Here is a 27,935-nt window from a genome sequence, read left to right as displayed (position 1 = left end):
CATCGCCCTCCTGCTCCTCCTGGGAACCACTGCCCCAGTCACGGCGTGAGTGATGCTATGGGAGGAGGAGGCTCAGGCTTTGCTTTTCTCCCCTCAACCTATAGAGCAAACAGGACGATGTGACATGCTAACAAACGTGCTTTATTGTAAGTTTTCCACGATCAGTAAGGATTTTGTTGAGCTTAAGGAATCTGTTGAACATTAAGGACCTTTTTTTGAACGTGACTGATCAAAGTTCCACATTCAATCAGTTTAAGCCCCCGAGTCCCAGCTCCCATGTGACCCTGGGGTAATGCCCCATGGCAGCATCACCCTGTCCACTCTCCCACCTGGCCCAGGGGTTTATCAGCAGGAGCAGGGGGATGCGCTGGATCCCTAGACCCGGCCTGTTCGCCTTGCCAGCTCCACCAGTTCACATCATCAGAGAAATCAGTCCCAGCACAGGGACTCACCCAGGGATCCAGTCACTCACCTTCCCCAAACCAAGAATCAGATCCTTTATCATTCAATCCACCTATTTCAGTAACTGATCTTTCAAAGTACATATTTTAGATTCTTACAGAAAATAAAAAATAATCAGATAAAATGGTGATTAAAATCACAGTCGATTTGCAATGCTTTCATTGAAAGTACCCAAGCAATCTGATTTAAAAAGAAATTAAGAATCAAAATGTGTTTTTCAGAAATGTCAATAATACTCCAATACATCTTGTTCACTGACCTATGACTCAGTGGGTTGCTCATGAGTGAGTCAGTTTCACAAACCTAAGACTGGCCACATTGACCAATGGTGAAACACCACCGATGTCCAAAGTTATATCAGAAGTTAATTTGGTACCAAGCCCCCATCTGTGCACTCAGTGCAAAGAACCAGGCAGCGATTTACTGTCCCAGGTTTTCAAAACATTGAACATGTTTGGAAACAAACTATTTCCTTCCTGTTTCCAAAGCATGGAGTAATGCACCAAGTCCTACCGACACATCTCCTGAATCATCCCTTCACGCACAAATAGTCTTCAACCTCCATAACAGAATTACTCATGAGATGAGACCTCATCCTTCACATCCTGCTAGAAGTGCCCAGCCATGCCGCCTTCCCCCCGGCCAGATTCTGATACAATCACTCACATTGGGTGGCACATAAATAATCCAGTTGCTTCCACCCTGTTCCCAGGGCTACTCTCCAAAACGAGGTAGGATATCAGAAGCTAGAGCGGCAAAGCTTGCTAGCTTTCATGGGGGAAGAGGCATCTACCCAAAGATGCTCGACACTTAGAGGGTTGTCCACTTAACAACCACCTATGACAGATGGACTCTGGGAGAGTCTGATTGGTACCTGTGGAAGGTGGGGAAAGATCTTCAGAGAAAATAACAAATGGATGTTGTGACACTGACCAGTATTTCTAAACATAAAATTAAACCAGAGGGTCCCACACAGTGTCAGCAGCCACGTGGCTTTCCTCCTGTGCATACTCTGATGATTCCAGTGCCCAAGTCCTAAGCGAGTGAGTCCTTCCCCGGGGATGGCTTTGCTCATATTTTATTTAATGCACTTAAAGTGACATTTTCTACAGCTGTCAAGGGTACGGTGGCATTTTCTGCATGGATGTTGGCCCATGCAGGGAAGGTCCCCAGCTGGAAGATGCTCTTGGCCCATGTGTTCATAGCCAAGCTAAGAAGCAGAACTCCCATAACATTCATGAGCAATCCAGTTCTTGCCTACAAAAGAAATACAAAGAGAACTGTTGAGTTTAGACTGTAAGGTCCTATCCAACACTAACTATTCTATGATTCCATGACATCTACAGCATGTGAAGCATGAAGCTATTTGAACGTAAACATTACAAAAACGGAAGGCTTAATTGCTGTTAATATTAGCTACATCTTAAGGGGGCTTTCTTAAGCCACAAAGGCCATTCTGCAGATGCTCACCAAGCTTTGATCCATCAAAAACATGAACATCTGTTTAGCCTCAGGAATGTGAGCAGGAATTGGGACTGAACCTAATTTTATTCCTAAGCTTTATTTCACTGAGCTGGGGAACTTTTCCTGTGTCCAGAAACCTATGAAAGTTGAACTGTGTACACTAACAGGAATGGAAGCAGGGTCTGTGAGATGCTGAGAACATTCAAGACTATCTTTGTTACCATTTGGAGCCACAGTGGCTCCAAATTTCACAGGGCCAGACTTCATACAGACTCCTTCCATATCCCTGTGCCTTCAAACACTGCTGAGAACAGTATCAGGCTTCTGTCTTTTCACTTCACTACATATTGAACTAGTAACAATCTGGAAAATTCCTTTTTTAAACACTCAGGCTGACTGTTTTCAGCACTTTTTGTATCTAAAAGAACTTACCATATCCTTGACCATCAAGTGTCCAGAAGAAAATGCAATTGAGTTAGGAGGTGTTGAGACTGGCAGCATGAATGCGTAGGAGCATCCTATAGTTCCTGGTATCATTAAATAGAGGGGATTTACTTTCAGACGAATGGCCTTGAAAAACAGAAAGGAACAGAAATTGCACATTGGAGATTCAGAGGCATAGGCAGATATATCAAAGAATGCAATCAGCTAGTGCACCGTGAAGAGCCCTATCCCACACTGTGATAAATAATCACGTATCTTGCCAGTGTCTGAAGGATTATTATCCTTCAGTGCCCATGTTACGCTACAGGCACTTGCTTTGCTGCTCCCAAGGATTTCCAAGTGCCTGAAGCCCAGGAGCAGGAGAACTACACAGGGCCTGTCCCAGCACAGACACAACACAAACCTGCCCATCCAAGGGGCAGGGCAAGGAGGATAGCAGAGTAGAAGCTGGTCTTGCCATGGGACTACCTTACCAGCTCTGCCAAGACAGGCAGAAAGATGATAATAGTGGCTGTGTTGCTGGCAAACTCTGTGAATAAGGCAATGACAATCGTGATGAGGATGACAGCCACGGGCGGTGGTACACCCTCCAAAGGATGCAGACGGCCTCCTATCCAGACAGACAGACCAGACTCCTGCAGAAGGGGAGAGCAAACAAGCTGGAGAGCGGAGCTTCTGTGTCTCTGCGGGTGAACTGATCCTCTCCTAGAACTGCAAGTTACATACAACCTTCACCGACCTACAAGTACCTATGTGCAATGTCCTCAGGGTATTTAACAGCAAGCAGTTTGACAGGAGTTGCAAGATCTCTTAACCTCCTTAATGATCTGCTGCACACTGTTGTCACTTGCAGTTGAGAAACATGTCCTTCAAGTGTTGTGACTCCACAGATGCAAATTTCCCAGAGCCAAATGAGAACCCCAAGTGACACCCTGATAAAATACAACCCTAAAATACAAGGCAAGATGACTACAACATGGCATCTGCAACAGGCCTCACCTCACAGCCCTTTGCCATGGCAAAGCCTCCTCCAAGCAGCAAGATGATGTTCCAGGGCACTGTCTCTTGGGCCTTCCTCCAAGTCAGCAAGGGCTGCATCTCAGTGTTTGGTGCTAGATGGAGAGAAAACCCCCATGTCAAACATCAATCCAAAGGGGAGCACATCAGTCATCATCTGACAGAATGATATAATAAGCCTGACATCAGTGCTGAAGCTCACTAATCATGAGTTGCTGATAAAATATACATATGGAGTCTCTTAAGCTAGACAATTAAAAGATCATTTAACTTAATATCAGACCTTAAATAGAAAAAAGAAAAGAAAATAAATTCTAGCACTTAAGAATTTTCTTTGAGGCTTTCTTGGGGGAACATTTAATATCAGGTTAAATTGCTCTCTGTGACAGACCTAAACATTGTCACCAACAGATGGGAATCCATGGAAGGAGGAAATTTTCTACCATTTGAATTAAGAAGATGTTATTAATTTTCCACTTGCTCTTCAACAGCCGGTGAGTTTTATAGCAAAGAGCTCATCTCCCCTAAAAACCTCATCTCTTAATACATGATGAAGTGAGCTCTATCATATGGAAGGATGCACTAATGGGACTGTAATTTTCTGTTGAACAAGGGCATACATTTTATCCAGAGGTGGCCTGATTAAACATCTTCCTGCATATGGACAACGCAACAAATGTGCGTAACTCTGAGCAGACAGGATTTTGTTCTCATACAGCCCAGGCTGTGATGCACCATCCACAAAGGACCTTCATCAGCTGCATCTCAACATTAAGACCATCTCTTATTCCAAGTGGCTTTTGAATCTCATTGCTACTCAAGAGGAAAAACCCAAGACCTCAAAAGACTCCTGAGACCAAAATCTGCTGGAGAGTTCAAGCTTAAGGAGTTTAAATTCTAAATCATTTAGGAACTAAGGAAGGGCCCCCAAGTGTGGATAAGTCGCCCTCTCAGAGGTTCATGCCCTGCACTGAGGGACAGGAGCTGTTTGGGTGTCAGCAACCAAACCTCTGTTTCACAATCAGGTCTGCTATGGTAAATCAGCACCCATTTCAGTTCGCTTCAACCTACCACGGCATCATCTCTGACAGCTACATGAGCAAATGAGTCACTGCTGCAATCAGCAGCAGGGCAGCAACTGCCAAACTTCTGGCACTTCAGAAGAAAAGCCTCTGTAGGATCACATTGCTCCTTCAAGCCAGCGCAGCTGCTGTGGGCTGGTGCAGGTCCAAGGGGGAATAGTCTTGGCGCTTGCTCCATGCCTGCCCTGCCAGAGCCCAGAAGGGTCTCATTCCTACTCACCTTTCAAGTCAAACCACCACCTGAAGGAAGGTTTTTCCGAAGGGAAGAAGAACAATATAATCACAATGGTGATTCCTGTAACCGCATCTGAGATAAACCTGTCCAAAAGCAGCAGAAACACTTGTAAGAAGCACAAGCCTGTAGAATTACAAAGTTTATGAGAACAGGGATTTACCAAAGAAGATTACAAGTTTCCATCAGGTTTGAACAACACTCGTTGTTCAAAGTTCTTTTCTTTGTAATTCCCTGTCGAGCTACATTTCTACAAAGGGCTGCAAACCCCCTAGAAAAGCTGCCCTACAGGTGTAAACACCAAGATCTAAGCCCCACCATGCTGCTGCTCTGGCTGTTCTGACTGTGGAATAATGGTCAGTCCATGAGGGGTTGTGAGGACAATTTTCCTCAGCTCATTGCAGAGAAGAAAGGCAGAGCTCAGACTATCCTAATTATATGAGCTCTTTGCAAAATGCTCAGACTCTAAGGTGAAAGGCAGGGTCCATCCAGTAAAGAGCTTAAGCATGCATTTGAATGTAAAGAGCTATTAACTGATGAGAGAAAAGTCCATAAGTAGGTGTGGATGCCAAACAGATATGATACTCAGGCTCAGCTCCTGCCTCCATTGAAACCATTGAATTGTATAAAGAATTCAGTATTTCACTGTGAATGTACCTATAAACAGTGTTCTCAACACTAAAACCCATGGGATGGCCTCAGATAGACACATGCCAACTTCCCACTGGGCCTCATGTACCTTCTCCAGGAGACAGAAACAATAAAGCTGGATCTGCTGCTTGAAGGTCAGCTTAATTTATTTCAGGAAACCTGAGTAATAGCGTTAAGCAATACAATAAGAAACCCAGGAACCTCAGCAACTTGGAAATGCTATTGAAACGTGGGACAGTGGAATGAGAATAAAATCTTACCCTGGTGCAAACAAGCTTGCCCAACCTGGAATGAATTTGGGATCCCTGGAGAAAAGCATGATCGCAAACACGCAGAAGAAGAAGAAAATTGCCTGTTCTGCAAACCTAAAATATAAAGAAATGCAGTTAGAACACTGATGTGCTAAAGGAGTGGATCCAGGCTAGGACAAGTATCAAGCTCAGGCTGCAGCAGCTTGGGTGAGAAGTTATTAAAAATAACTACAGTGAAACATTAAAATAGATTGTAAATCTACTTGCAAATACTGATAGTTGCCAGCAATTATCTTGTATTGGAAGACATTAAGGAGGGGCAGGATGGGCACCAGGAATGCCTAGATGTCACAACAGGCATACGTGACGCTGACCCTCTTGGTGAGGCATAGACGAAGGGCCGAGCAGCTTCTCATGGTCATTCCTCTTACCACTGCCCTCTGGGATGTCCCTAAGACACAGTCAGCTAGGGATGGTTTCACTCCAGTTCAAGCAATGTAAAAGGATGTCTGAGATTCAAATCAGGTATGACACAGCAGGAACAAACTTCTTCAAGGTAAAATCCTAAACAATATTCCTTAGACACATGATAAACAGTAGGGTAAATGGCAATATCATTCACTAAGTGTCTAGTGGAGTCAAGATTTAACCAAGACAATACCTCAAAACACTGTTTAAGATCTCTTCAAGCACCAGAAAGGGCATTTAAACCATTGAGAAGATGCCACTTGCACTGATTTTAAGTTATGGGGTTGCTAATCAAATTGGTAGAGCATGGCTTAATGGACTTCCTCACTCCTAGACCTCAAAGTGGGACTTTGATTCTTTTAGAGACATTTTGCAGGCTGCTCGATAATGTACTGAATGGAACAAATAAACCAATTTCTTTCATTTGCAGCACAGGCACAGACAATTGCCTTTGAAGAACCACTCCATTTCCCACACAACAGCAATAATTACAATGTCGACAGCATGACACAAACATCATTGAATCTTCAGAGCATTGCTGTGAGTATGAAAATACTATTTTACAGATGGAGAAACACAGATCATTTAAGGATAAGACCTACAGTTTCAAAAACCTTCACTAGCCCTTCACAGCCCGGAATACTGGTGGCTGGTTGGACATACCTAGGGTTTGATTCCTAGAGATACTCAACTTTTCCTGCTTCTCCCTTTTTTTGGCATTTCCAATAAGTCTAAAGCTCATGTTTCATCCTGCTGGCTCCTTTCTCCAAAATAGGATCCCCGTTGCAATTTGCACCAAGCTTTTTCCAGAAGACCTTTGAGATAAAAATCTCTTGTTCTTTCTTCACCTAATACAGTTGAAGGAGTTATTGAGAAAAAATAAAGTATTCTATGACATGGCTCTGACTTCTTTCACATGCGTTCTTTGAGCAGCTATTAAGATTTCTTAAAGTATATTCACAATCCATATGATTCATATCTATCACATAATCCACCAGCCTTCTCAGCAAATGCTGCCAGCTTTGCAGAACAGGTATGCACAAGCCTTCAAAATTCAGCCTGTGTTGGTTAGTACATAATGCACACAGGACTGGTTTTGTCCCTGGAATAGAAAAATTATAAGCAGTAATTAAACAACCCAGCATGAATTCAGTCTATAATATGAACTTTGTTCTTGAGAAGATTTGAGTACAAGCTGCTTCCTAACTGCAGAAGTTAGGAATTTTCCTCTGATTTATATTCTGTATTTGTAATTATTCATGTTAGTGAAGGAGAAGAGGCTGGAGCATGCAAAAAGCAAACATCAGCAGGTTACGAACACACTGAGTGGAAGCATGTATTTCATTTTCTTCTAAAAAACTCCAATTCCACCACTCTTAAGAGAGGACATTTCCATACGCATTTGATTTCTTTTTCATTTCAATCCCAACCTTATGACTCACTTTGTTGGACCCAGTTTCTGGTAGTCCTCCTTTATCACTTCTCTGGCTCGGGATTCTGCATCCACTCTTATATTTGACTTTTTTGTTTTCCAGCCCCTGAAAAGAAACACGGTTACATTTTTACATGCTTCTAATACAACTGACACAGTAAATGCTGCGGTTTCTATTGCTATGTATTTCTCTAGTGCCTGCTCTGCAAGTTTCAAAGAGTTGCACATCTTTGGCAGCACAGTTTGCATTATCTTCAGATTATAAAGACTAATGATGAAGGTCTCTGGTGCAGATAAAGGCAAGAAAGCCCTATTTTCTATATCCTTTCCCTATGCATTCATACAAAGGAGATCCTGCAGAAGTTAGGAATCTTCCTCTGATTTATATTCTGAACTATTTCTTCCAGCATGAGCTGTGATTGCCAAAAGAAAGTCCCAACACTGCAGGATTTCCTCATCTCTAGCAGTTGCCTACTTAGGTAGAACAACTAGGAAGAGTGTGACATGGAAAATTAATCTGTCCATTTCTCCAGTCACTTGCAATTTCCTGGGTGATCCCAGGATGCTGCTGAGAAGCAACAAAAATGTGAGGAATTTCTAACTGGCCAGGAATGTTAATGTGCTCCTGGCTAAGCCTCTTAGCCTGGCCGTGCTGACCGCACACACTGTTCGCTCCTTTGTAGGATGTGCATACAAATGGTATATTCATATCTCGCACTGCATCTCCCACCACATCCCATGATGTTGAATCCTGTTTCTAATCCTGCCTGACCTTGATTAAACCTACAAACCCAGCTTTCCGCATCAGATGCATCCATTTGGCCCTGTGGTGCCTGCGCTTCCTTAATCCATTCACTGTTTCAAAGGGGTATCATGGTTGGATCTTCTATACGGATGAATGGTTGATCATTCAGAAGGTCCTAAAACTCAAATAGATATACCTGGCCCTCAAATTTCTTATTTTGGGGGTAGTTATTAACAGCAGCATCAGCTTAGCTCAGCCAGCCCATACCTAAGCCTTTTAATGAGTTTTGGATTCAAGCAAAGCCAACCTGCTACTGTTGGAGCCATGTCCGCCTGCCTGCATTGTGCTGCAGATACCAATGACTTGTGTAAATGCGAAGTCCAGCCACTATCACTGCATTGTTACAGTTGAAGCAGCCCAACAAACTCCTCCAGAACCTCATTTGTACTTGTGCAGCTTTACAGTGCCTCTTCCAAGGCACCTCGCCACTGGGGAATACTGGTATCTCTGCTGGCCCAGCTATTCCAATAAAGCCGGGCTTTGTGCTGACAGAGACGAGCCAAACAAAACAAAAAGCGACACGTTCTCCAAGCACAAAAGCGATTCTGCATTTGCCAGGGGCTCTGGCCAGCACAGCTACCTCTTCCCTCACCTGGCCATCCAGAGCTGTGCTGGCTGGACACCAGGGCCGTGCCCCAACCCTCACCACAGGACATGGGAATTCAGGCTCTGCATCGCACAAACCCTGGGCATGCAATGCAGAGCTTGCAAGCCAGCAGACCATCCCAGAGCAGCACACAGAGAGCATCCCACAGCAGCACGCAGAGAGCATCCCACAGCAGCACGCAGAGAGCATCCCACAGCAGCACGCAGAGAGCATCCCACAGAGCATTCCATGAAGCCCCACAAGCAATTTAAGGACCGGCATTTGGCATTTTCTGGATTGAAACTTTCCCATTGATTTTTTCCTGTCTCTGAGACAATGTAAATATTTGGACACCTGCTCTCTTCCCCCTCTCCCTGTCTATTTGCATTTTAAACTCAAAATAACAATTACTTTTCAAAATATTACAAATTCTGTATGGTCCCTGGAGGAGGCAAGACTGTGAGTTTGTTACTATCACGTATGAGAATGTGTAGAGGGAAAAAGGGCTTCAAATGAACCAGCATGGCAATGCTGCAATTATTTTAAGTAATGTACACCAGGGGTTGCATATATCCAGCAAAGATTTGCCGGAAAAGCATGTTATTATCAGTTACAGATTAACATGTTGTTGTAAAATTAAGCCCTGTTGTGAAGTAATCTGTTCCAAACTCAAGTTTCTGCCCCAGGAACAAATCCTGGGTCTTTTATGTGCTAGAAGATTTTTGCTACTAATTCCAGGGGAACTAAGATTTCATGCTGGTCTTCAAAGTTTGATCCTGCTTTGCCTTCTGTCAATGAAAATCTGCCACAGGCCCAGGTCAGGCAGTAAAACAACCTTTAAAAACTCTGTGTTTAACTGAATGAATATATAACACATACTCTGTACACGACACTTAAACTATATGTAATTGAGATATTTTAAAACCTTCCTGTTGCATACCAGCTTCTTAAAAGTAGACCTGTTATTCCATGAGTATCCTGAAGTTATGAAGTTACGAAACTCCCACTGTCCAGGAGATGATCCTGGGTGACATCAGTAGATTTAGTATGAAAATCATAATGAACACATATTTCACAATGCTGGTATAACCAGACTATGTATATGTATAGTAAATATAAACGTACCTCAGGTTAATTCCTCCATACAGGATGGAGATCCATAGCCATCCCATGAGAAGAAAAATCAGCATTAAAGGAAATGCAAACATAAACCAAGAACCAAAGTTCACCACATCACATTCTGGAAAATAACTAAGCAAACGGGAAAAATCAAGTTAATGCAAGATGGGAAAACAACCCTTCAATTTACTGGTAAGCAAACATCTGAAATCATCAGCAAAATATCCCACAAACTCACAAACAGTAAGCATTTAAAAACTAATCCTCTGTGTGCATTAGCAGTGATCTGGGCTAATCCAGGCACTAGATTTGGGGAGCGTTGTGTTGGAACAACACCCTCCCACCCTGCCACCCACAGCTCACCCAGCCCAGCCATGCAAGCTTGCAAGGGAAGATCTGAAATCTCTCTCCAGATGGCTGATGCTTTCATACAATGATACACCAGGATTAAACACCCAAGAACACCCTAATCAACCCTGAACACCCAGGACTAAACCATGCTACAAAACTCCCGGGGAGTCGGAACATGCACCTCATAGGGATGCTGTACATGCCCAGGAGAGACTGAACATACTACTTGTAGAGGCTGGCAAAGTTAAGAAATACCTGCGGACACTTAGGATGGGACAAATCTCTATTCCTATGCTCATAGGGGGCAGCTTTTACGGCTGAGAAAAGTAGTGGGTTCCTTTTTTTCCTTTCTACCACGTAGCGGTAGATATAATAGCTCGCAAAATACTACGTGTCCTGTTTCATCAAAACAGTTACCAGATTAATTGCAAGCGTGGAGTCAAGTCCTATTAAATTCAATGGGATTAAGAGCATCAGTGAGGTGAAGCACACATGCACCGGTTTGGCTGACAGCCTGGCTGGGTACACTGGGAACCTGCTTATTGCAGCTAAGGCTGATGCAACCACTCCCTCCTTTTATCTGCTCACAAAGTTTCTCAAAATGTTCTGAAAGGGCATGAATTTTCCAAAACAGCTCTCAGTACAGAAGGGAATTTCGCACAGGGATGGAGATCATGTCCTTGTTTTCCAGGATCCACAAGGATCTCCAGGACAGCCTCCCATACCTCTTCAGCTGTCCCAGAAGGATGAGGTTTGGTGCAGTTCCTGTCAGTGTTGCTGTACCTCCGATGCTGGCTGCATAGGGGATTGAGATGAGGAAACCTTTCCATATATTTGCTTTGTATTCTTCCTCCTTCTTTAAATCTGAGAGAGCATCACTGGTAACCTCCTTCTCCTCCGTCAGATCTTTGCTTTAAAATAGTCCAAAAGAGAATCCGGTGAAAGCCCTGGTTTAAATACAGCGCAACCGCTTCAGAGCCTTGACAGAAGGAAAATTCCCACTTTTTAGCAATCCAAACTAACACTGTCCTCAAGGACACCTTAGCAGCTCACTGCTGCAGAGAGGTCTGCTTGGTGAACTGCCATGTAGGACTGGCAGCCTTGCAGAGGGCAGAGCACCCTCAGCACCCGTCCATAGGAGCTGAGGGTGCACATGTCTTGCCCAGCCCCTCTTCAACTTGTGACACTTAAGTCCACAGGACTGCTAAAAGGAAAAAATAATGAATTGATAGCACTGAGAGGAAAGAAACATCTGTTCCTGAAAAGATGCTTCCTTCGCATCATTGTTATCAAAGCAGGACCATCACCAGTGTGTAAATCCTGATGGGTTTCACATCACTCATTTGATGTTCCTGAGAAAAACAAGGCACAATTCCCCACCTCTGGCTATCATTTCAGAGTGGCTGGAAAATCTCTGCAATGATTTGAACATGCAGAGGAATGCTGGACACAGAGAGGAGGGTTTCTATCATCAGGCTGCTACTGATTGGGACATTTGGCAAAATCAAAACATTTCAATGATTGAATTTCAAATTCCTAAAAGTTGGTCTATCTCAGGGGATTCTCTCTCTCAACTCTCTAATACAAACTTTATAGTTAACTTACTCCTCAGTACTTGCCAGAAACTGCATCTCAGTTGGTACAGTGTAAAGTTTATTCTGCTGTAAAGATGCTGAAAAAGAAAGATGAGGACTTTAAAACAGTTCAAAGCATCTAGAAAATACTCCTTGAACCAAACAGAGGAACGGAGGAAACAACTGCCATTTACAGAGGAGGGGCTGTGCAAACCGAGGGTGAGCTCATGCCAAGGGGATGGGGCCAGGAGCTCCTGGTGGGGATGAATGAGCCCATCTCCTCCTGCTACCACTCCAGTCCCACCACAGTACCCAGCTTCTCCTCCAACAACCAGAACTGCTTTGGTCCTTTTACTACTTTCTGTCACTGCTTGGGCTCTGGGATCTTCTAACACAACCAGGAGTTCTGGGGCATCCTTTATCAAGTCATGGGTTTGGGCTGGGGCTTGCTGGGGGGGACTTAACAATAGCTCATTCTTAGCAAGAAAAACTGCTGGGACTGATATTTCTGTAAGGCACGTTCCCCAAAGCACAGCAGGAGCACTCCCTACCACAGAGCTCCATTCCCAATGGACAAGAATCTTAACCCCTGCAGACACCTAGTACAAAGTCACTATAAAACTGTAATTCCCTTCATAAAGGCAAGAGTGAGACACACTTTGGGATATGGCTTCATACCACGTCCTCTGAAAGCCACCCCAACAGCAAGGACCATTCCCAAGCGCATTATGCCCTCTATAAATGACAGACTCTGCAGGCTGCGCAACCAGTCCCCAACACAAGTTTAGGGTCACCCCAGGAGGAATCTGTTGCATACCCAGTTCCCAGGGATCCTCCCACTTATTTCACACAGGCTCTGCCTCACCATCTTCCATATCACCAACCACAGGGAACACAAGCAGGACTCAGGACACTTGAGGAAAGGGTATATTTTGACCAGAAAGACCAATGTTGTCTTTGGCAGTAAACTGGGAGGTGCACGCCACTCTACCACCCACACGCACGGGGAAGTTCAGAAATCAAGACAGAAATGCCACACAATTGCTCTTTTTCACCAGATCTCATACTAAAGCTTGCGGCATTTGTAGTGCCGGTTCCTGGCTTGACCTCCTGAGCTTGGGAGTAGAAGTGTGCTATTAAACCCCATTTTCCATATTCCTCCTCGGGACTGGAGCCCTTGTGAGTTTTATCTAGCCCAGGTGGCCCTTCCACATCACTGCTGACCCTGCTGCCTTTCCTTAAGGTCTTTGGTTTGGGTCCAGAGGCCTGTGTCCCTGGATCTCCCCTGGCTCTGCAGACCACTGCGTGCAGAGCCCAATTCCTGGTACTGCCACCCCAGCAGTCCCCAAATTTCCTTGCACCCCTACTCAGGCCAAAACACCATCCTCTTCTACCAGTATATGCACTAGAGATCAAAAGCAGTGCATGAAGAGTAGCCAGTGGTCAAAGTCTCTGCACTCACTCACGTGTGTGCGCCAAAGACATGGAGCTCGTTCCAGCTCAGTGAACCAAGGGTTTTTGCAAAGTCATGTTTTACACATCGCTAATTTACTGAATTGCAGTTAATTGGCTCAGATACACATGCTGAGCTTTCATCCCAACAATGCCACATGGAGGGATGTAATGAGGGTGAACATTAACCCATGGTTGACTGTTGATCCTCCAACGTATCTAGCCCAAGACCTCTTACCACTGCCATCCCATTCAAGCTGGGTCTGAAAAGACATATATTGAATTCTACTGCTTAATATTGTTCATTTCTCTTTTTTCCCTGCCAAGCCCAAACTTCCAACCCATCTGGCCAGTACCATCTCTGAGTTACCCCTCAAGGAAGGCTTGCAAAAGGCAACCATACAAAGGAAAGCCAGAGTTACTGCAAAGCAAACTTTTCCTATGAAACTTGTAAAAAGGAGTTGAAAGTTGTTACAGGTCCATAAATCAGAAGAGGACAAAGACCACTGAGACCTGGCTGAAGACCTCTCCCAGAGCAGTATGTGAAGGATTAATTGGCCATCTCAACCAAATACCTTGTATACCTTGGAGGCAGAAAGGCATGTCTTAGATAAGTTTGGCTTTAATGATATTTTTATTGTTTCTAAAAAGTTGAAAAGCCTGAGAACAAACATTTCCACCCACCAAGAGTTGCAGGCAGCAGCACTGGGGCTGTAACCTGCCAGCTCAGGCTGGGGTTAGGCAGTCAAACCACATAGTGGTGTCCAAAAATGCGCATTTCCCACCTGCCCCTTTGGAGACATCATTTCCAGGTCTACAACCCAACAAAACACCTCAACACCGGCTGCACTTTATCTTGAATTTGCAGAAGACGTTCTCTATGCAGGGAAAAAAGGATGGAAATATTTTCTTGTGATTTTTACCTGGAGATATTCAAGCTGCTCAAAGAAATGAAACATTGCCAATGATGGGTTAAGCAAGCAGAGAGCAGGAGAGATGGTCAGGCTCACTAGAACAACAGTTTCCAGCCTGCCTCACACCTATTGCTGGAGATGTCAGACAGAATTGTAGGCAATTTATAACCCACCTCCAAAAGGAAAATTCTGGAAGTTGAAGAAAGCCTGTGGGTGTTCAGTCTATAACCCTGCTTCGGTCAACCAGAACCAGCCGAGACTTCAGCCTCCAAAGCTCATCTAACTGCATTCTTGCATTGGTAGCCAATAGCATCAAAATGAACAAAACACTACAGCAAATTTTAGCTATCAGAAACACAAGCATTCAAATATTCACTGATCTATAACATGCTATCCACGTGGTTGAGCATGGACCTAAGTGATTGCAACCTTGAGGTTCTCTCATCAGCAAGAAAGCGTGACCAACTCATCGGAGACATCACTTTAATTCTGGCACTGGGTAAGCAAAGCCCTTCACAAAAATGGTTTCATATATTTGAGATTTCTTAAGAAAAATAAAACGCTTTTAGATATTCTTTAATATATAACTTTTTTTAGCCACCCATCCTGGACACTACTACAGTGTTACTGAAGCATATCCAAGGAGTTTGGCAAAATGACCTTACCACATGCCATTGTAAAAGTTTGCTTCCACATACAGTCCCCTTGACAAATAAATCTGCCTGTCTTTTTTGGAACACACATTACAATTCAGTTAAATTATAAAACACTAGGAAAGGAGTATACCTTTTTCTCAAATGCACATTCCTTACATTCAGTCAGGTTTCATCAGGTCTGTGAAAAAACCAGCTGCAACAGCCCCGCTGGAGATGTGCAACCAGCCCTGACTGCAAAGAACACCTGACAGAGAGGAACCCCTGCAGAAAGCTCACCTTCATGTCTCTGCTCTTAAGTGTAACATCAGATTCATTGCTTTTGACTGACTTCATGTCTAGGGCTTTCTTCAAGGAACTCAGCTTTTCTCATCCATTCAGAAATGCATGAGTTTACCTTGGGACGCTAAAGTTCAAATAAAAAGTCTACAAGAAAATCTGCATTTTGATGTTGTACGTTTTATAGATGACTCCTCCTTCACTTGTATTTATTACTTTTATAAGTCTCTACCTCAAAAGAAAAATACATCTCACACCATCACAGGATATTTGCAAAAGCATCGCTTTATTCATTCTTCTACTTGCATGCCTCTCCCTTTGCCTTTTCTGGCTTGTTTCACCACTGTAAGCATTGTGAGCCAAGGACTTTAATTTTGTGCTTGCCAATGTCTAGGACAATGGGGGTCTTGATTTTGTGTGTTCTCAAACTCTAATGTATTTACAGTCACAACCACACAGTCAAATCATTTCAGAGGAGGGGGTCAAGAAGGTTAAAAGCAGACTGACAAAACACAATGCTTCTACAGAAGAAGAAATTATAGCAAGAAGGTCAGTGGAGTTGATTTTAATAAATGTGAATGGTCAAAAATTCACAAAGCAAATGTGATAAAGCAACCTGGAGTGAAAATCTCATGATTGCTGGACATTAATGATGAATGATTAATTATATCTTTATTAGAGTATGCACATTAGAGTCTTCTTCTGGGGACTCATTTTTCTGCCTTAGGACTCAGTGGGAACCAAAAAGCCATTGCTTTTAAATCACAGCAACAGGAGAATTACTAATTAGTGCAAGAAAGAGAAGCCATGACTACTGCTCCAACTATCAGCAGTAGCTGCAAAGAGGACTTCATGACTTCATTTCTGTTTTGCTGTTTCTCATCATTGCCTGACAGAAGCCCAAACTCCTGGTAAATGACTTGTGAAGAGAGTGTTGGAGGAAGACCTTATCTGACTGCATGCCCCTGCCCCAGCCTGCCCACGACCTGCCAAGAACACCACCAAGCAGCAGCATCAAGCTGGGAAATCACTTTAGAAATGGGTATTCAACCTGCCAGCCTTCCCTTCTGTCCTCCCTTTCTCCTCTAGCTCAGGCTCCAGTCTCATGGGGAAACAAATAGGAAAACAAGAGGAGAACCCACCTATCCACAAGCACACAGCAGCCCCATGTGCTGCCATGGAGGAGCTGTTGTCCTCACCTATGCCCTGCTCTCACTGCCTGGCCAGTCCCTTGCCTGTCGCTGCAGCAACACATCATTAGGTAGCACTCACCTGCCCAGGTGTTATTATCTACAGCCCTCCCTGGCTGTAGAGACGCATCCCTATGAATCCCATCACCACCATGCCCACAGAGCAGGAGGTTTATGGAGCAGGTTGGCTGGGCATCACCAGTTCTTAGTTTCTCCAGACAACTCGTAAACATTGCCTCCCACATGACATGAGAAAGGGGCAGGATAACACTCCCTTTTGTGCCAATACTATTCCACTGTGGTAATACAGTGTGTATTAAAATGGGACCAGCACTGAAACGAAGCTGCAGCTAATAAAACGTGGTACTTGTGCCAGTGAAGTCAATAAAATGGGGCATATCTGATGGCAGCAGGGCAGACCTCAGCTGGCTTATAGTACTGCCCTGTCTCAATTACCTTGGTTTTCTTCATTTTCCCTGTTCATATCCTTAGATGTGTCTTTCTCCCCAAAGAGGCTTTTTAAAATTGCATTTGCAATTGGAAGCATCATAGCAGTGGAGGCAGTATTACTTAACCACATGGACAGGAAAGACGTTGTCAACATCATCCCTAAAATTAGTCTGGAAGAGAGAAAAAAGGAAAAGCTGAATTTTTTTAGTTTGGCGAGTTCTCTGATATATTATTGCTACAGAACAAAAAGCTCATGTATAGGGATAACAAAACTAACAACAAAAAGGACTTCTGTGACTACCCTGTATCTGGATGGAGCACAAACATGGGGCTAAACCAAATGATTCTCCTTGTGCTCTGCTGGCCTCTGAGCAAAGGCAAACAGTGAATAAACTCAATAAGCTGGAGAAAAGGCAGCGTGGACAGCCCACTGGTATGGGAGACACTTGCATGACAGCCCACCACAGCAGAGCTTCACGTAGCTCACATTCCCCATGGAGAACCCCCTGCTCCCATAGTCACCTGGCTGGCTGGACTCCCACCAACATAAGGACCCGGAGCGCGATCCTGCGGTGTAAATTCCACTCCTCAATGGCCGAGGCCATGATTAAACCACTGAGGAAGAGGAAATTCGTGTCTAAAAAATACTGGGGGCAAACTTTGCTAGAGGGGAGGATCCCCAGGAAGGGAAAGAGGACGATGGGCAGCAGAGCTGTCACGGCCAAGGGCAGCGCCTCCGTGCACCAATACAGGGCCATCAGCAGGATCACATAGAGACATCTTCCTTCCTGCAAAAGGAGGAGAGAGAAAAAGACATGTGGCATAACAGAGACATCTTTTCACTTGGAGGTACTTAGACAAACAAAATGCACTAATTTCTCCTTCAAGGATACAGCATTTCTCCCAAATAACTTCCACCAAGTGCAAACCTTCCCCCTACATTGCACAGAGGTTCAGGACTTACACTGATCCTCTGAGACCACAGCAAATCCCAAATCCTCCTTGATTGCCTGAGCTTCCTACGTGCTGCAGGGTGGTAGTGCACTGGGGTATCAACCAAGGAAGCTCCAGAGAGTAGAAATTCTCCCAACATGTTGAATTAAGGCACTAATCCCCAGCAGGCACTGCTGCTACCATTCTTAGGTGTTCCAATATCTGACCCTGCTACACTGAACATTTGTGCTTCCTCTCTAAATTCCACAGACCATGCTTTGCACGGCTATGGAAAAACAGCTTTGAGAGATGGATGTATCAAGTCCCCACATTTCCAGTAGGAAGCACACAGAAAGATTTCGCCTTTTCTTGGATCAGAGTCTCCCAAGAGATCTGTGAGAAACCACTCCATGGCAACCCATCCCAGTTCCTACGGAAAACAGTAAATCAGGTGCCCTGGTGTCACACCACTTCCTGAGCGCAGGGAGCTCGCCCATGCCCAGCATCGCTCCAGCCTCAGCCAAGGCTGGCACAAACCCAGTGCCCCCACACCACAGCGTGAATTCATTCATCCACCCAGGAGGCACAAACTAGACCAAAGCCATTTGTCATGACGGCTGTAGCCAAAATAATGAGCGATGAAAAGACATCAGGAGAACAGCTCCAATCCCAGGAGGGGAAGAGCCGGTTGGGGGACAGGGAGAGTCCAGTGTGGAGCTGGGCTTGGTCACGGCAGGCCTGAACAGGGATATTGTCAGCAACGGTGGGGCAGAGTGCCCATGGCACTATAAATAACACCCGAGAGTCATTTGGAAGCCACAGAGCTATTTATTTGACCACTCTTTTCCAGCTTGTTGAACAGGTTGAATTGTTACTCAAAGGCACCTCTGTCCCTCTGCTTGGAGCTTCCTCCCCTGCACCGGGGCTGGGCTTGCTGGGGAGATGACAGCTCTGCTCCCTGCTGGGTTGGGAACAGCACGGGCTGGGAACAGTGTGAGGTTTGGGGGCAATGTGGTCTCAGCTGCAGTGTTTGAGCACGCAGGAAAGCATCGGAGCAGGTACAGCAGAGGCACAACTTGCCTGGGCACCTGCAAAGGACTCACTCCAGGCTTTAGCTGAATGTGGTCGTCCCCAAGCTCCTAGAGCAAGCACCAGCCTAGTAACACACCCACAAACCAAGGATGAAGAACTAACCACAGTTACCGTGAAAGTCAAAGAGCAGAATCTACCCTGACACCCAGCGGGGTGCATAAAGCAGGGTAAATTGAAACCAATTTATCATTCAATACACCTGAAGTGAGTGTTTGAAAAGTTTGAAATAGAATGACAAGATTTCTGATTTGCTTTTAGCACTCAGGCTTGTATTTCACAAGCAGCTCTGCTAATAAAGCCCCACTGAAGCTAAAGGGCTTCAGTGTGTGGAAAAGCAAATACCACAGAACTGAGAGTAATTTGCTTTGATTTCTTTAATACATCAATTGCAGCAGAGCCAACATTTCATGTGAAGTTCCCAAGATCTGGATTTAAAGACCATTTTCAGTCCTAATTTAGGTCCCAGAAAAAATAACATATGAGAGAGTGTGAAGTAAAACCTTAATGTTCGCAGCTCAGCCCTGGCACCTGGCAGTTCCCATGAGCTCCCCATGGCTTCGCTTCCTCCAAACCAGCAGGACCAGAGCAACAAACCTGGCAGTGCCAAATTATGCAAAAATAAAGAATCATGGTTTAAAATGTTTGCACACTGGATTAGTGATTTCATTCCCGTGGCAACTGATGGTTTCTCTTTACTCTGGTTCATTTTATACACCAAAGAAATAGCTTTGCTCTCATGAAGCCCTTTCCATGTGATCTCTAAAGGCTGTAAAAACCATTTTTTTTTCTCCCACTGGAAAAATATTCTTCAGTTTCCTGCAAAAAAGTCAACTTCAAAATAAAGACACTGCCTCTTACAGGGGCAGAGCAACTGAAAATATTTAAGAAAGTCTTGATAGAAAAGCGTATCAGTGAAGGCTTTAATTGACTTGATGAACAATTTAGAGGACTAATTATAAGTAAGGGATATTTATTCTCTGGTGTATGGAAAATGTTCTGCAAAACACTGCAATGAAACACAGCATGAATCTAATAACTACTCTTGATCCAAGATCAAAAGCCAAGGGGTAAAAGCAAAACAGAGCAGAAAGGAGGGTTTTCTGCTATATGGAGGGTTTTCTATATGGATCTGACTACAAATCTATATGGATCAACAGCAAATCACTTGAAAAAGAAAGTTGCAGTATTGCTTATGAATCTTTTTCTACCCCAAGAGAGGACAAATTGCACCTACATTAAACAAGGATTTAAGACAGGACCATCATTGAACAAAAGATGAACACAATGACTTCAGAATAGCTGCGGTTTGGAGCAAGCACTCCCCCAAATAAAATAAACATTCAAGCCATTAATAAAGTTGAACCAAACTCTATAAAATTGGAAGGTTTTTGGCTTCAAGGTAACTTGCAAATGTTAATTAATTAATGCTCCCAGTGCGTGCAAGTTTGGTTAGTATGCAAACAATAAACGCTAACTAATGTCAGAATGGTCTTTTGGGGAGATGACCAGGGCTGACAAGGGATGTTCTGGGCTGCATCTGCTGCTGTGTGCAGCACCATTGACCCCACATGATCTTTACCCTTTGATCCTTCTGCTGTGTCACTGTCAGATTCCTACTTCTCTCACCTCCCTGCATCTTTCTTCATATTTTTTTCAACATAAGTCTATCAAAGTCCAGAGGGGGAAATGGTAGCACATACGAACTTTAAAATGGGTCTTGTGATTGGGTTAATTTTATAACCATTTAATGATTTCCAGGAAAGTGCTCCATGGTTCTGGGCTGCAGCAGCTCTCCTTTCTGTTGCTCAAGAGCCTTGGGAACAACCTCTGCCCCTCCAGCTCCTGCCTTCGCTGCATTGAAAGCACCGGGGATTTTCCACACTGAGGTCCTGCTGAGCTATGGCAGCAGAAGCCAAGCCACGAGGTAGTCTCCCATGGGCAGGAGAGCTGGAGGGAGCGGGAGATCTCCTGGAAGGGCAGATGATGTGCCCCAGGGAAAGGAGGTGCTGGCAGGAAATACAGGTCAGATAAGGATAACCGGCTTACCCAGGCATAGCACAGAGACATGAGCATGCACAAGCCACCAGTCCCCATCACCAACCTGAAAGGGGACATCAGGAGCTTCAGCTGGATCTTGTTCTCCACCAGTCCCAGGCAGCTCCAGGGCAGCCCAGTACCCACAGCCTCCCCGCCAGACAGGCCCAGAGCTGGAAGAAGCTCTACCTTGGCACTGGCAAGCTTTGTGGTTTCTCCATCAGCCTTTGTATGATACATGGCCATCACAGCCTCATCACCCCCACAGAGGCTCCTCTGCCACCCTTCTGCACTATGACCAGGTAAATGAGCAACAGAGACGTGACAGGGCTCCTCCAGGACCTCGATCCCAACACCAAGAGATATTTCGGCTGAACCAGAGCTTTTCAAGCCCTTTTATCCCACTACTATCAAGAGGAACATCCTAGCTGCAATACTCAGAACTACTCAGTACAGAAGTATGGCTTTTAATATCTAACTCACAAGCTGTCCTGTGGCAGCTGTGACTGTGCTACTGGCCACCTCGCTCACACTGCTTGTTCTCCGATGGGATGGATATGTGAATCTGATGTCTACTAACCCAGCTCCTGCAAACATTATGTAATCTGGAGGTAAACCAAGCCCTGTTTACCAGCCTTCCTGCCAGCAAAGTTGTTTTGCTCCCACTGGGTATTTGCAGAGGGGCTACAAAGGGGCCAGTAACACAGGCGCACAAGCTGTAAGAGCTTCAGGGAAGACACTTTGTTCTGGAGCTACGCTAAAAACACGAAGCTTATTAAGCACTTTTATTTAAACTTCTTGAAGTATTTCGCAGTTGGCAGAAGAACAAAATCATTTTCTTTATTTTACAAACAGGACAGCTGAAGCTTAGAGCAATTTGACCAAGGCCACACAGGAAACTAATGACAAAAATGAAATGAGCATCTTGGAGAAAATCTTCACCGGCTCAGAGGTCTGAGGCTCACACCTTCTCTTGGAGGCAGCAATAGATCCTACATGGTCCATGAATGTTTGAAGATGAAGCTAAAACACCACCATGTTTTGATTTGACACCATGTCTGAGGTTAACAGAGCTCCCCTTTCCAATCTGCATTTCAGCATCAGGGTTTGGTTTTGTTTTTAAGATAGATCCACCGCATTTGATTAGAAAAAAAGAAACATTTTCAGTGACGGTGAACCCCACAAGTTTAGTAACCTGTTCCTATGATGAATTAATCTCACTGTTAAAATTCTATTGTGATAATCTGAATCTGCCACCTTCAACCCTCTAGATCCTCTTAGATGCTCCTCCTTTATGCCTAGCCTGGGCCACCCTTAGCTTAACTCTGCTCATGATGGATGTGCCTTCAAGGAAGCAATCAAGTTACTCCTTGCCTTTTTATTCTTTGAATGACAGAGGTTGAGCTCCCACAGTCTGTTTTCCAGTCGTTTACTCAGAACGAGACTTCTCCAATTTGTCAAAGCTATTTCCAAGCTGTTGAAGCCAGACTGGAAGGATATTCTGGTGAAAGCCACAGTCTCAGCAAATAGCAGCCTGGAAGATCCTTACTGCTCTTGCTCAACTTGCACACACAAATACCACATTAACCCTCTTGGCCGTGGTAGCCAGCCTGGTAGCCGTGTTCTGATAATTACATGTTGCCATCTCAAGCCTTTTTTCGGAATCTGCTTCCCAAGAAGGATTTCAGATCAGCCTGACCTGTGGCAGCATTCCTGGCCACCTCCATCTACCCTGGGGCTTGTAGAAATGCACCTGGTTTATTGGTTCTCAAAACTCCTCAGGCAGCTCTTCTAAAATTATTGTATGGAAGTTACCTAAACCTGTAGATTTCAGAGTAACCAGGGTTGGATGCAAGTATTCCAGTTTCCCTTTAGTTACTATCACAATAAAAATATTACATTATCAGACATCTTATGAAATAGGACTGTACTATGAGCACTTCCCCAAGTACAGAACAAAAATGCTTCATCAAATAAGGCTTCTTCTGCATTGTCCATCTGGCAACAGTATCTCATGGGTCAGATTCCTTGTGCCACATACTTCTGCTCGTCACCCTCAACACCCTGCCCAGGGATTATTCCTTGATTCTTTCACGTTCCGTTTCATGTTTTCTATGGTTCTTAGCTTCCAGTTAACATTGGCTCTTGTCAACTTCCCTTTTCCACCAAGTATTGCTGCTTTCACGTCCTCTCTGTGCCAGCTTGCTCTTCACCAGCCTTGCCCTCTCTCTAGACTGAAGCTCACAGTGCACGTGGTAAAATGTAGTCACCCCACTTCCAGTTACCACGCCTCTTTCCCCATTGAAGCTCTTCCTCTTGTCTCTTTTAACTGACCATTGCTTCCACTTCTCTGGAACTGGCCTTTCTAAACCACCAAGTGCATACACAGCAGAGATGGACTTTGTGCATGAAATGTATAATCAGGCTGCAGTCACTTAATTCACCTGCCAGGCTGCTCTCCTGACTGCTACCTCTTTGCCTACCCATGCTCCTGCTGTGCCCCCCAGCCCAAGATCCAGCTCCCCTCCACCTCCCAGGACACCCCGCTCCCAGCCCACCACCCCATTTCCATCACCCCCTTTCCCACAATGCCTTCATTCGTTGTCTTTGCTTTCAAGTGCAAGCAATGTAATTTCTCTTCTGGAAGTTCTTAAAGTCTCCTTGTTCTGACCAGAAGGACTCATTACGTCCAAGTTAATTTTAAATTGCTCTATGGCCACCGAGGAAGTCAAGTCTGTTTTCCGAAGGCATTGGGCCCTATTTGCCTGCCCAGAGCTCCTTTTAGAAGATTTGGCTGCCTCAGCTGTTACCAAGCCAAGAGGCTGTAGACATTGAGTTCATTAGAAGCTGTTGGAACAAGCTCTTTGCACAGCTCATTAAAAGTGCCCCCCATGCCCCTTCCAGCAGAACAGTTCCTCCAGCCCCTCCTGCCCTGCCCCAGCTCTTTGCAATCATTCACAGCCCTCCAAGCAGGGGGGTCACAGGCATTTCCACTCAAGGGACAAATATTCAGCCATTTCAGCAGCAACCAACGTGGGAGATGACACACAGACCCTTGTGCAGAGAACTGGTTCCTGGGAAGCAGCGCCACATGGAGCATTTCCTCCTGCTGTTTTATGTGACAGACAAGCCCCTGCTTCCAGCCATGGTTGGGGGAACACACACTGAGGCCCCAGCAAATCCATCCACAAAGCAGAAATCTCATTTCTCTATTTAAGAGAAAGGAGATCGCAGGCAAAACCACTTAGGCAAGCCTCCCTCTCCACAACTACAACCTACAAAGGGCATCAAATAAAACCAAGAGCTATCAATGTAATGCCAGCACCAGTGCCAGCACTGATGTCCCACTGTGAAGGGACTCACACAAAGATCTGGAGAACAACCATGCAGAGTGGCAGCTGACCAGAGCTTTTAATAGTGGATGAGGATGCTGGAGTTCATAAGCAGTAAGCCGGGCCAGACTCAATGGATGATTTTTCTCACAGGATTTTGTCCCCAGGGAGATGTCACCTATGTGCAGGTTTCACTGGAAAACCCATTGCACCCAAACAACAGGATGTCACTCAGAAGTACATGCTGATCCAAGAAGCCAGATCCTATTTGTGTTTTTCTGTTATATGAAATTTAGGTTATGATTTCTTGGTCTCCATATTCAAGTGAAACACTGACTGCCCTTGAAGCCAAAGCTCAGGTGGCTTTTTAGGGCTCCAATCCCCTAAGAGATTAAAATTGATTAAGCATCCCAGTGGGGAGAAGGTAAATGGTAACATGAGGTGGGGAAAGATTTTAGCATCCCCAGAACAGCAAAGTACTGCATAGGCACCTGTAAGACACCTTCCCACAAGGGAAACCTCATCCTGAGATTAGCAAGGGCTGAGCATCAGTGCTTCTCATCTCCTATCAGTTTCTATTACACCCTGCAAGGTAGCACACCAACCATCCCAGTAGGAACATTGGGCTCCCCAGCCCATCCAACTCTCCCACACTCCACACGTCCAAGTACTTAGCAGCATCCAGGTTGCTACAGCGACTGCACCACGACCAGGAGCTTCTCCTGCCCCAGCCTGCTTTCCTGGGACAGCCTCCCAGTAACACCAGCAGCAGCCCAGTCTGTTGAACTCCTTCAAAGGTGGAGCTTGCTGAACACCTGCAGCAGCTCTTGTGACCTGGCTGCCCTAGACAGCGCGGGGCTGGACTCGAGTCCTGTGTTAGGATGAACCATCTGACCCGAGCGGTGCAGCTGAGGGCACACATTTTCCATTGCACATCAGGATAACTTCCAAACTCTCCCACCCCAGATCCCCACCTGCTGAGCCCTCACTTGTTCCCCCTCGTTGGTGTTTTTACACCGCAGTTAAAAGCGTGACCTGCTCCATTCCCCTCCTGCAGCCCCCTGCGGCTCGGGCTGCAGAGGGCAGTTCAAGCAAGCTCCAGACGTCAGAACTTAATCCCCTGCTGATGCAACAGCAAGTTTCTTTTCTTGCTGAACAAGTGAGAGAATTTCACATTGAAACTGTAGATGAATCCCTGACCCCTGAACACCAACAGACACAGTATGCAGCTACAAGGCTCACCCCTATGCCAAACTCAGGGAGAACTTGGCAAAGCTGTAGTTGGGCTTGCTTGAGACATTGCTCTGGTTAACAGCCACACAAGCATCGGAGTTTTGACAGCAACCACTGCAGGTACCAGCCAGTCTCATGCTACCAACTGTAACACATGTAGTGCCCACAGAAAACAAAGAGCAGATCGCCAAGTGGTCAGCTCTGCCAGGACCTCTCCTTCCCTGCCTGCAGCCACCCACTGCTGCTTCACCCTCTCGGCTACAAGCACTTCCACTTTTCCATCACCAGTTTTTCTTTAATAAAAGAGCATTGATCAGACTGGACAGTGTATGAGGTCCTCTGTGTGTCGCACCCAGGACTGTGCTACCAGCACACTACAGGGGTGGAGCGGGTGTGAACAGCACCATTGCACCAGCAGAGACCTTTTTCTCTTCTGTACACGCAAAGAAATCCCTTTCCCGAACACCCAAATCCTTACACAGCCTGTTTAACTCTACACACTTCTACCAGCTCACAGAGCATGCAGATGGAGAACCGTCCCATAGAGGAGCACCGGGTCCACCTGGAGCTGATTCTCACAATTAGCCACCGGACAGGGCAGGCACAACCTTGCAGAGGGTGCACAGTGCATCTCCTCACGTTCTAACCATATCTCACCATTTTACAAGTGCCAGATTCACACAAGACACTATTAAATAGAAGTCACTTGACAGCTACTGTAAATGAATGTATAATTATATATTTATGAATCCGCAAAGGAATTATCTGTTGTGCGATGTGCTTTCTGCTCTTTGAGGCAGACATGTAGTATATTCCTAGTAAGAACTCACCCAGTAATGCAAAGGAGAAAAAAGGGAGATTAAATCCAAGGAGTTTTCACTTTTAACATATGGTGTCATTAAATAAAGCAAAGCTCATTCTGTATATTTTTTTATTTGGAGATTTGAACATAAAGGTTTCACCTGACAAGCGCTACACAGGCAGAAGTAAATGCCACCTTTGTGTCCTTATGGCATCTGGTTCATTCCATAATCACCAAGTACTGAACAGCACTTGTTTTCTGGTGTAAACAAAGCTACTCTCAAATGGATCCAAGTCAGAACACAAGAGTGAAATCCTGCCCACACTGCAGTCAATGGAACAATATTTCCCAGTGACTCCACTGCCCCATGGACTTCCACCCAAGGCTCAGAGAGGCTCTCGGCGCACAAGAGCTGTGTATATGGGACCACTGCAAAAATCCGAAATTTTGCCATAAACTGCTTCATGTGCAGCCCAACACACACACCAATGCCCAAGACTTACCAGGAGGCCAGCTTTCCCAAACCTACAGCACAACACAAATATCTTTCTCACAAAGCCTTTTCGGATACAGCACCAAAGGCACCCCAAGAATGGCCCGCAGCGGTGCGGGTACCGCTCATGGCTCCCTTGCATCTCCCAGCCTCACAGCATGAACCCCTTTGCAGGGACACCTTCAGCTCTGCAGCATCCCTCTCTCCCCGTCCACAGCAAACGGGATGGGACAGCAACATCAGGCAGCCTTAGAGCCCCATGTACTCATCTTCCACCCCACTTCTACAAACACCTCACTGAGTGATACTGGCCAAGGACCTGCTTTGCCTCAGTTTCTCCATCTCTCCTTTGAGAGCTATCAATAAAAACTACAATAAAGCAGCTAGGTATTAGCAAGAAGTATTAGTTAGTGCTACTTAATTCAAGCTGATTCTGAACCACAGATTCCTTTGCATCTCCCAATGTCTATATAAGCAACACAAATGCAGTTCACACTCTCTATCCCTTCTTCCCCCTAATAAGTTAAAGTAACCACAGGACACTACTCCATTCACACTCGAAGGTGGCCACAGAAGGGTGAGGAGCTGCAGCAGACTGTGGGCTTTGGTAGTCCCCTGGGCTCTATGGGGAAACCCCGGCAGGGCGACACTCACCAGGACCAAACACTGCTGGGGCTGAGGCAAGCAGTGAGCAGCAAGGTGGGACAGGACACCAAGGCTATGGCTGTGGTCGATGTCCCTGGGGCTGTGTCCCACGGTTCACACCCCCACTCTGTAACACTGATCCATAGCTTGGTCTATGCCCCAAGTCAGTGTCCCCAGTGTGTGCCCCTGGCCCATGGCCCCACACCGTGCTCCCCAGTCTGGATCCCTGAGTGCAACTCCCTTGCTCGCTGCACTCCGGCCAATGTCCCTTGCTCCGTGTGCCCCAACGGGTGTCCCCAAGCTGCAGCCCCGGGTGCCCGCACTCCACGGCCGGTGCTCTCCATCCATCCACATCCACCCAACCGTGCCCGGGTACCTTGGGGGGCAGGCTGAGCAACACGGGCACCAGCGCCAGCGGCGCGCACAGCAGCACCAGGACCCGCCGGACGCTCCACACCTTCTTCACCAGCGCGCCCAGCGCCGCCATCCCGCGCC

General features: G+C 45.6%; 1 protein-coding gene across 1 annotated transcript; it reads right to left on the bottom strand.

Annotated features, from left to right (window-relative positions):
• Nucleotides 1-120: 120 nt before the first annotated feature.
• Nucleotides 121-27,935, bottom strand: SLC13A3 (solute carrier family 13 member 3). The gene is made up of 13 exons (XM_030503320.1): nucleotides 27,817-27,935; nucleotides 17,399-17,664; nucleotides 16,883-17,046; nucleotides 11,970-12,036; nucleotides 11,090-11,275; nucleotides 10,020-10,145; nucleotides 7,514-7,609; nucleotides 5,613-5,717; nucleotides 4,690-4,787; nucleotides 3,370-3,482; nucleotides 2,844-3,005; nucleotides 2,359-2,496; nucleotides 121-1,719 (listed from the first exon to the last, which is right to left on the bottom strand). The coding sequence occupies exons 1-13, from the start codon at nucleotides 27,925-27,927 to the stop codon at nucleotides 1,534-1,536; spliced, it is 1,818 nt and encodes a 605-aa protein (XP_030359180.1). The 5' UTR covers nucleotides 27,928-27,935; the 3' UTR covers nucleotides 121-1,533.

Source organism: Strigops habroptila, chromosome 13 (assembly GCF_004027225.2).
Source record: "Strigops habroptila isolate Jane chromosome 13, bStrHab1.2.pri, whole genome shotgun sequence".
Lineage (NCBI taxonomy): Eukaryota > Metazoa > Chordata > Aves > Psittaciformes > Psittacidae > Strigops > Strigops habroptila.
The sequence above is the reverse complement of the archived record's forward strand: the minus strand, read 5'-3'. Positions and strand labels throughout refer to the sequence as shown.

Bases quoted from the DNA above. Each gene is read 5' to 3' on its own strand.
- SLC13A3 (XM_030503320.1), bottom strand. From the start codon at position 27,927: ATGGCGGCGCTGGGCGCGCTGGTGAAGAAGGTGTGGAGCGTCCGGCGG. The intron at 4,788-5,612 runs GTAAGATTTTAT...GCTTTTGGACAG, and splicing joins GCAAGCTTGTTTGCACCAGG to GTTTATCTCAGATGCGGTTA. The intron at 1,720-2,358 runs GTAAGTTCTTTT...TTTCTTTTGTAG, and splicing joins ACTTGATGGTCAAGGATATG to GCAAGAACTGGATTGCTCAT.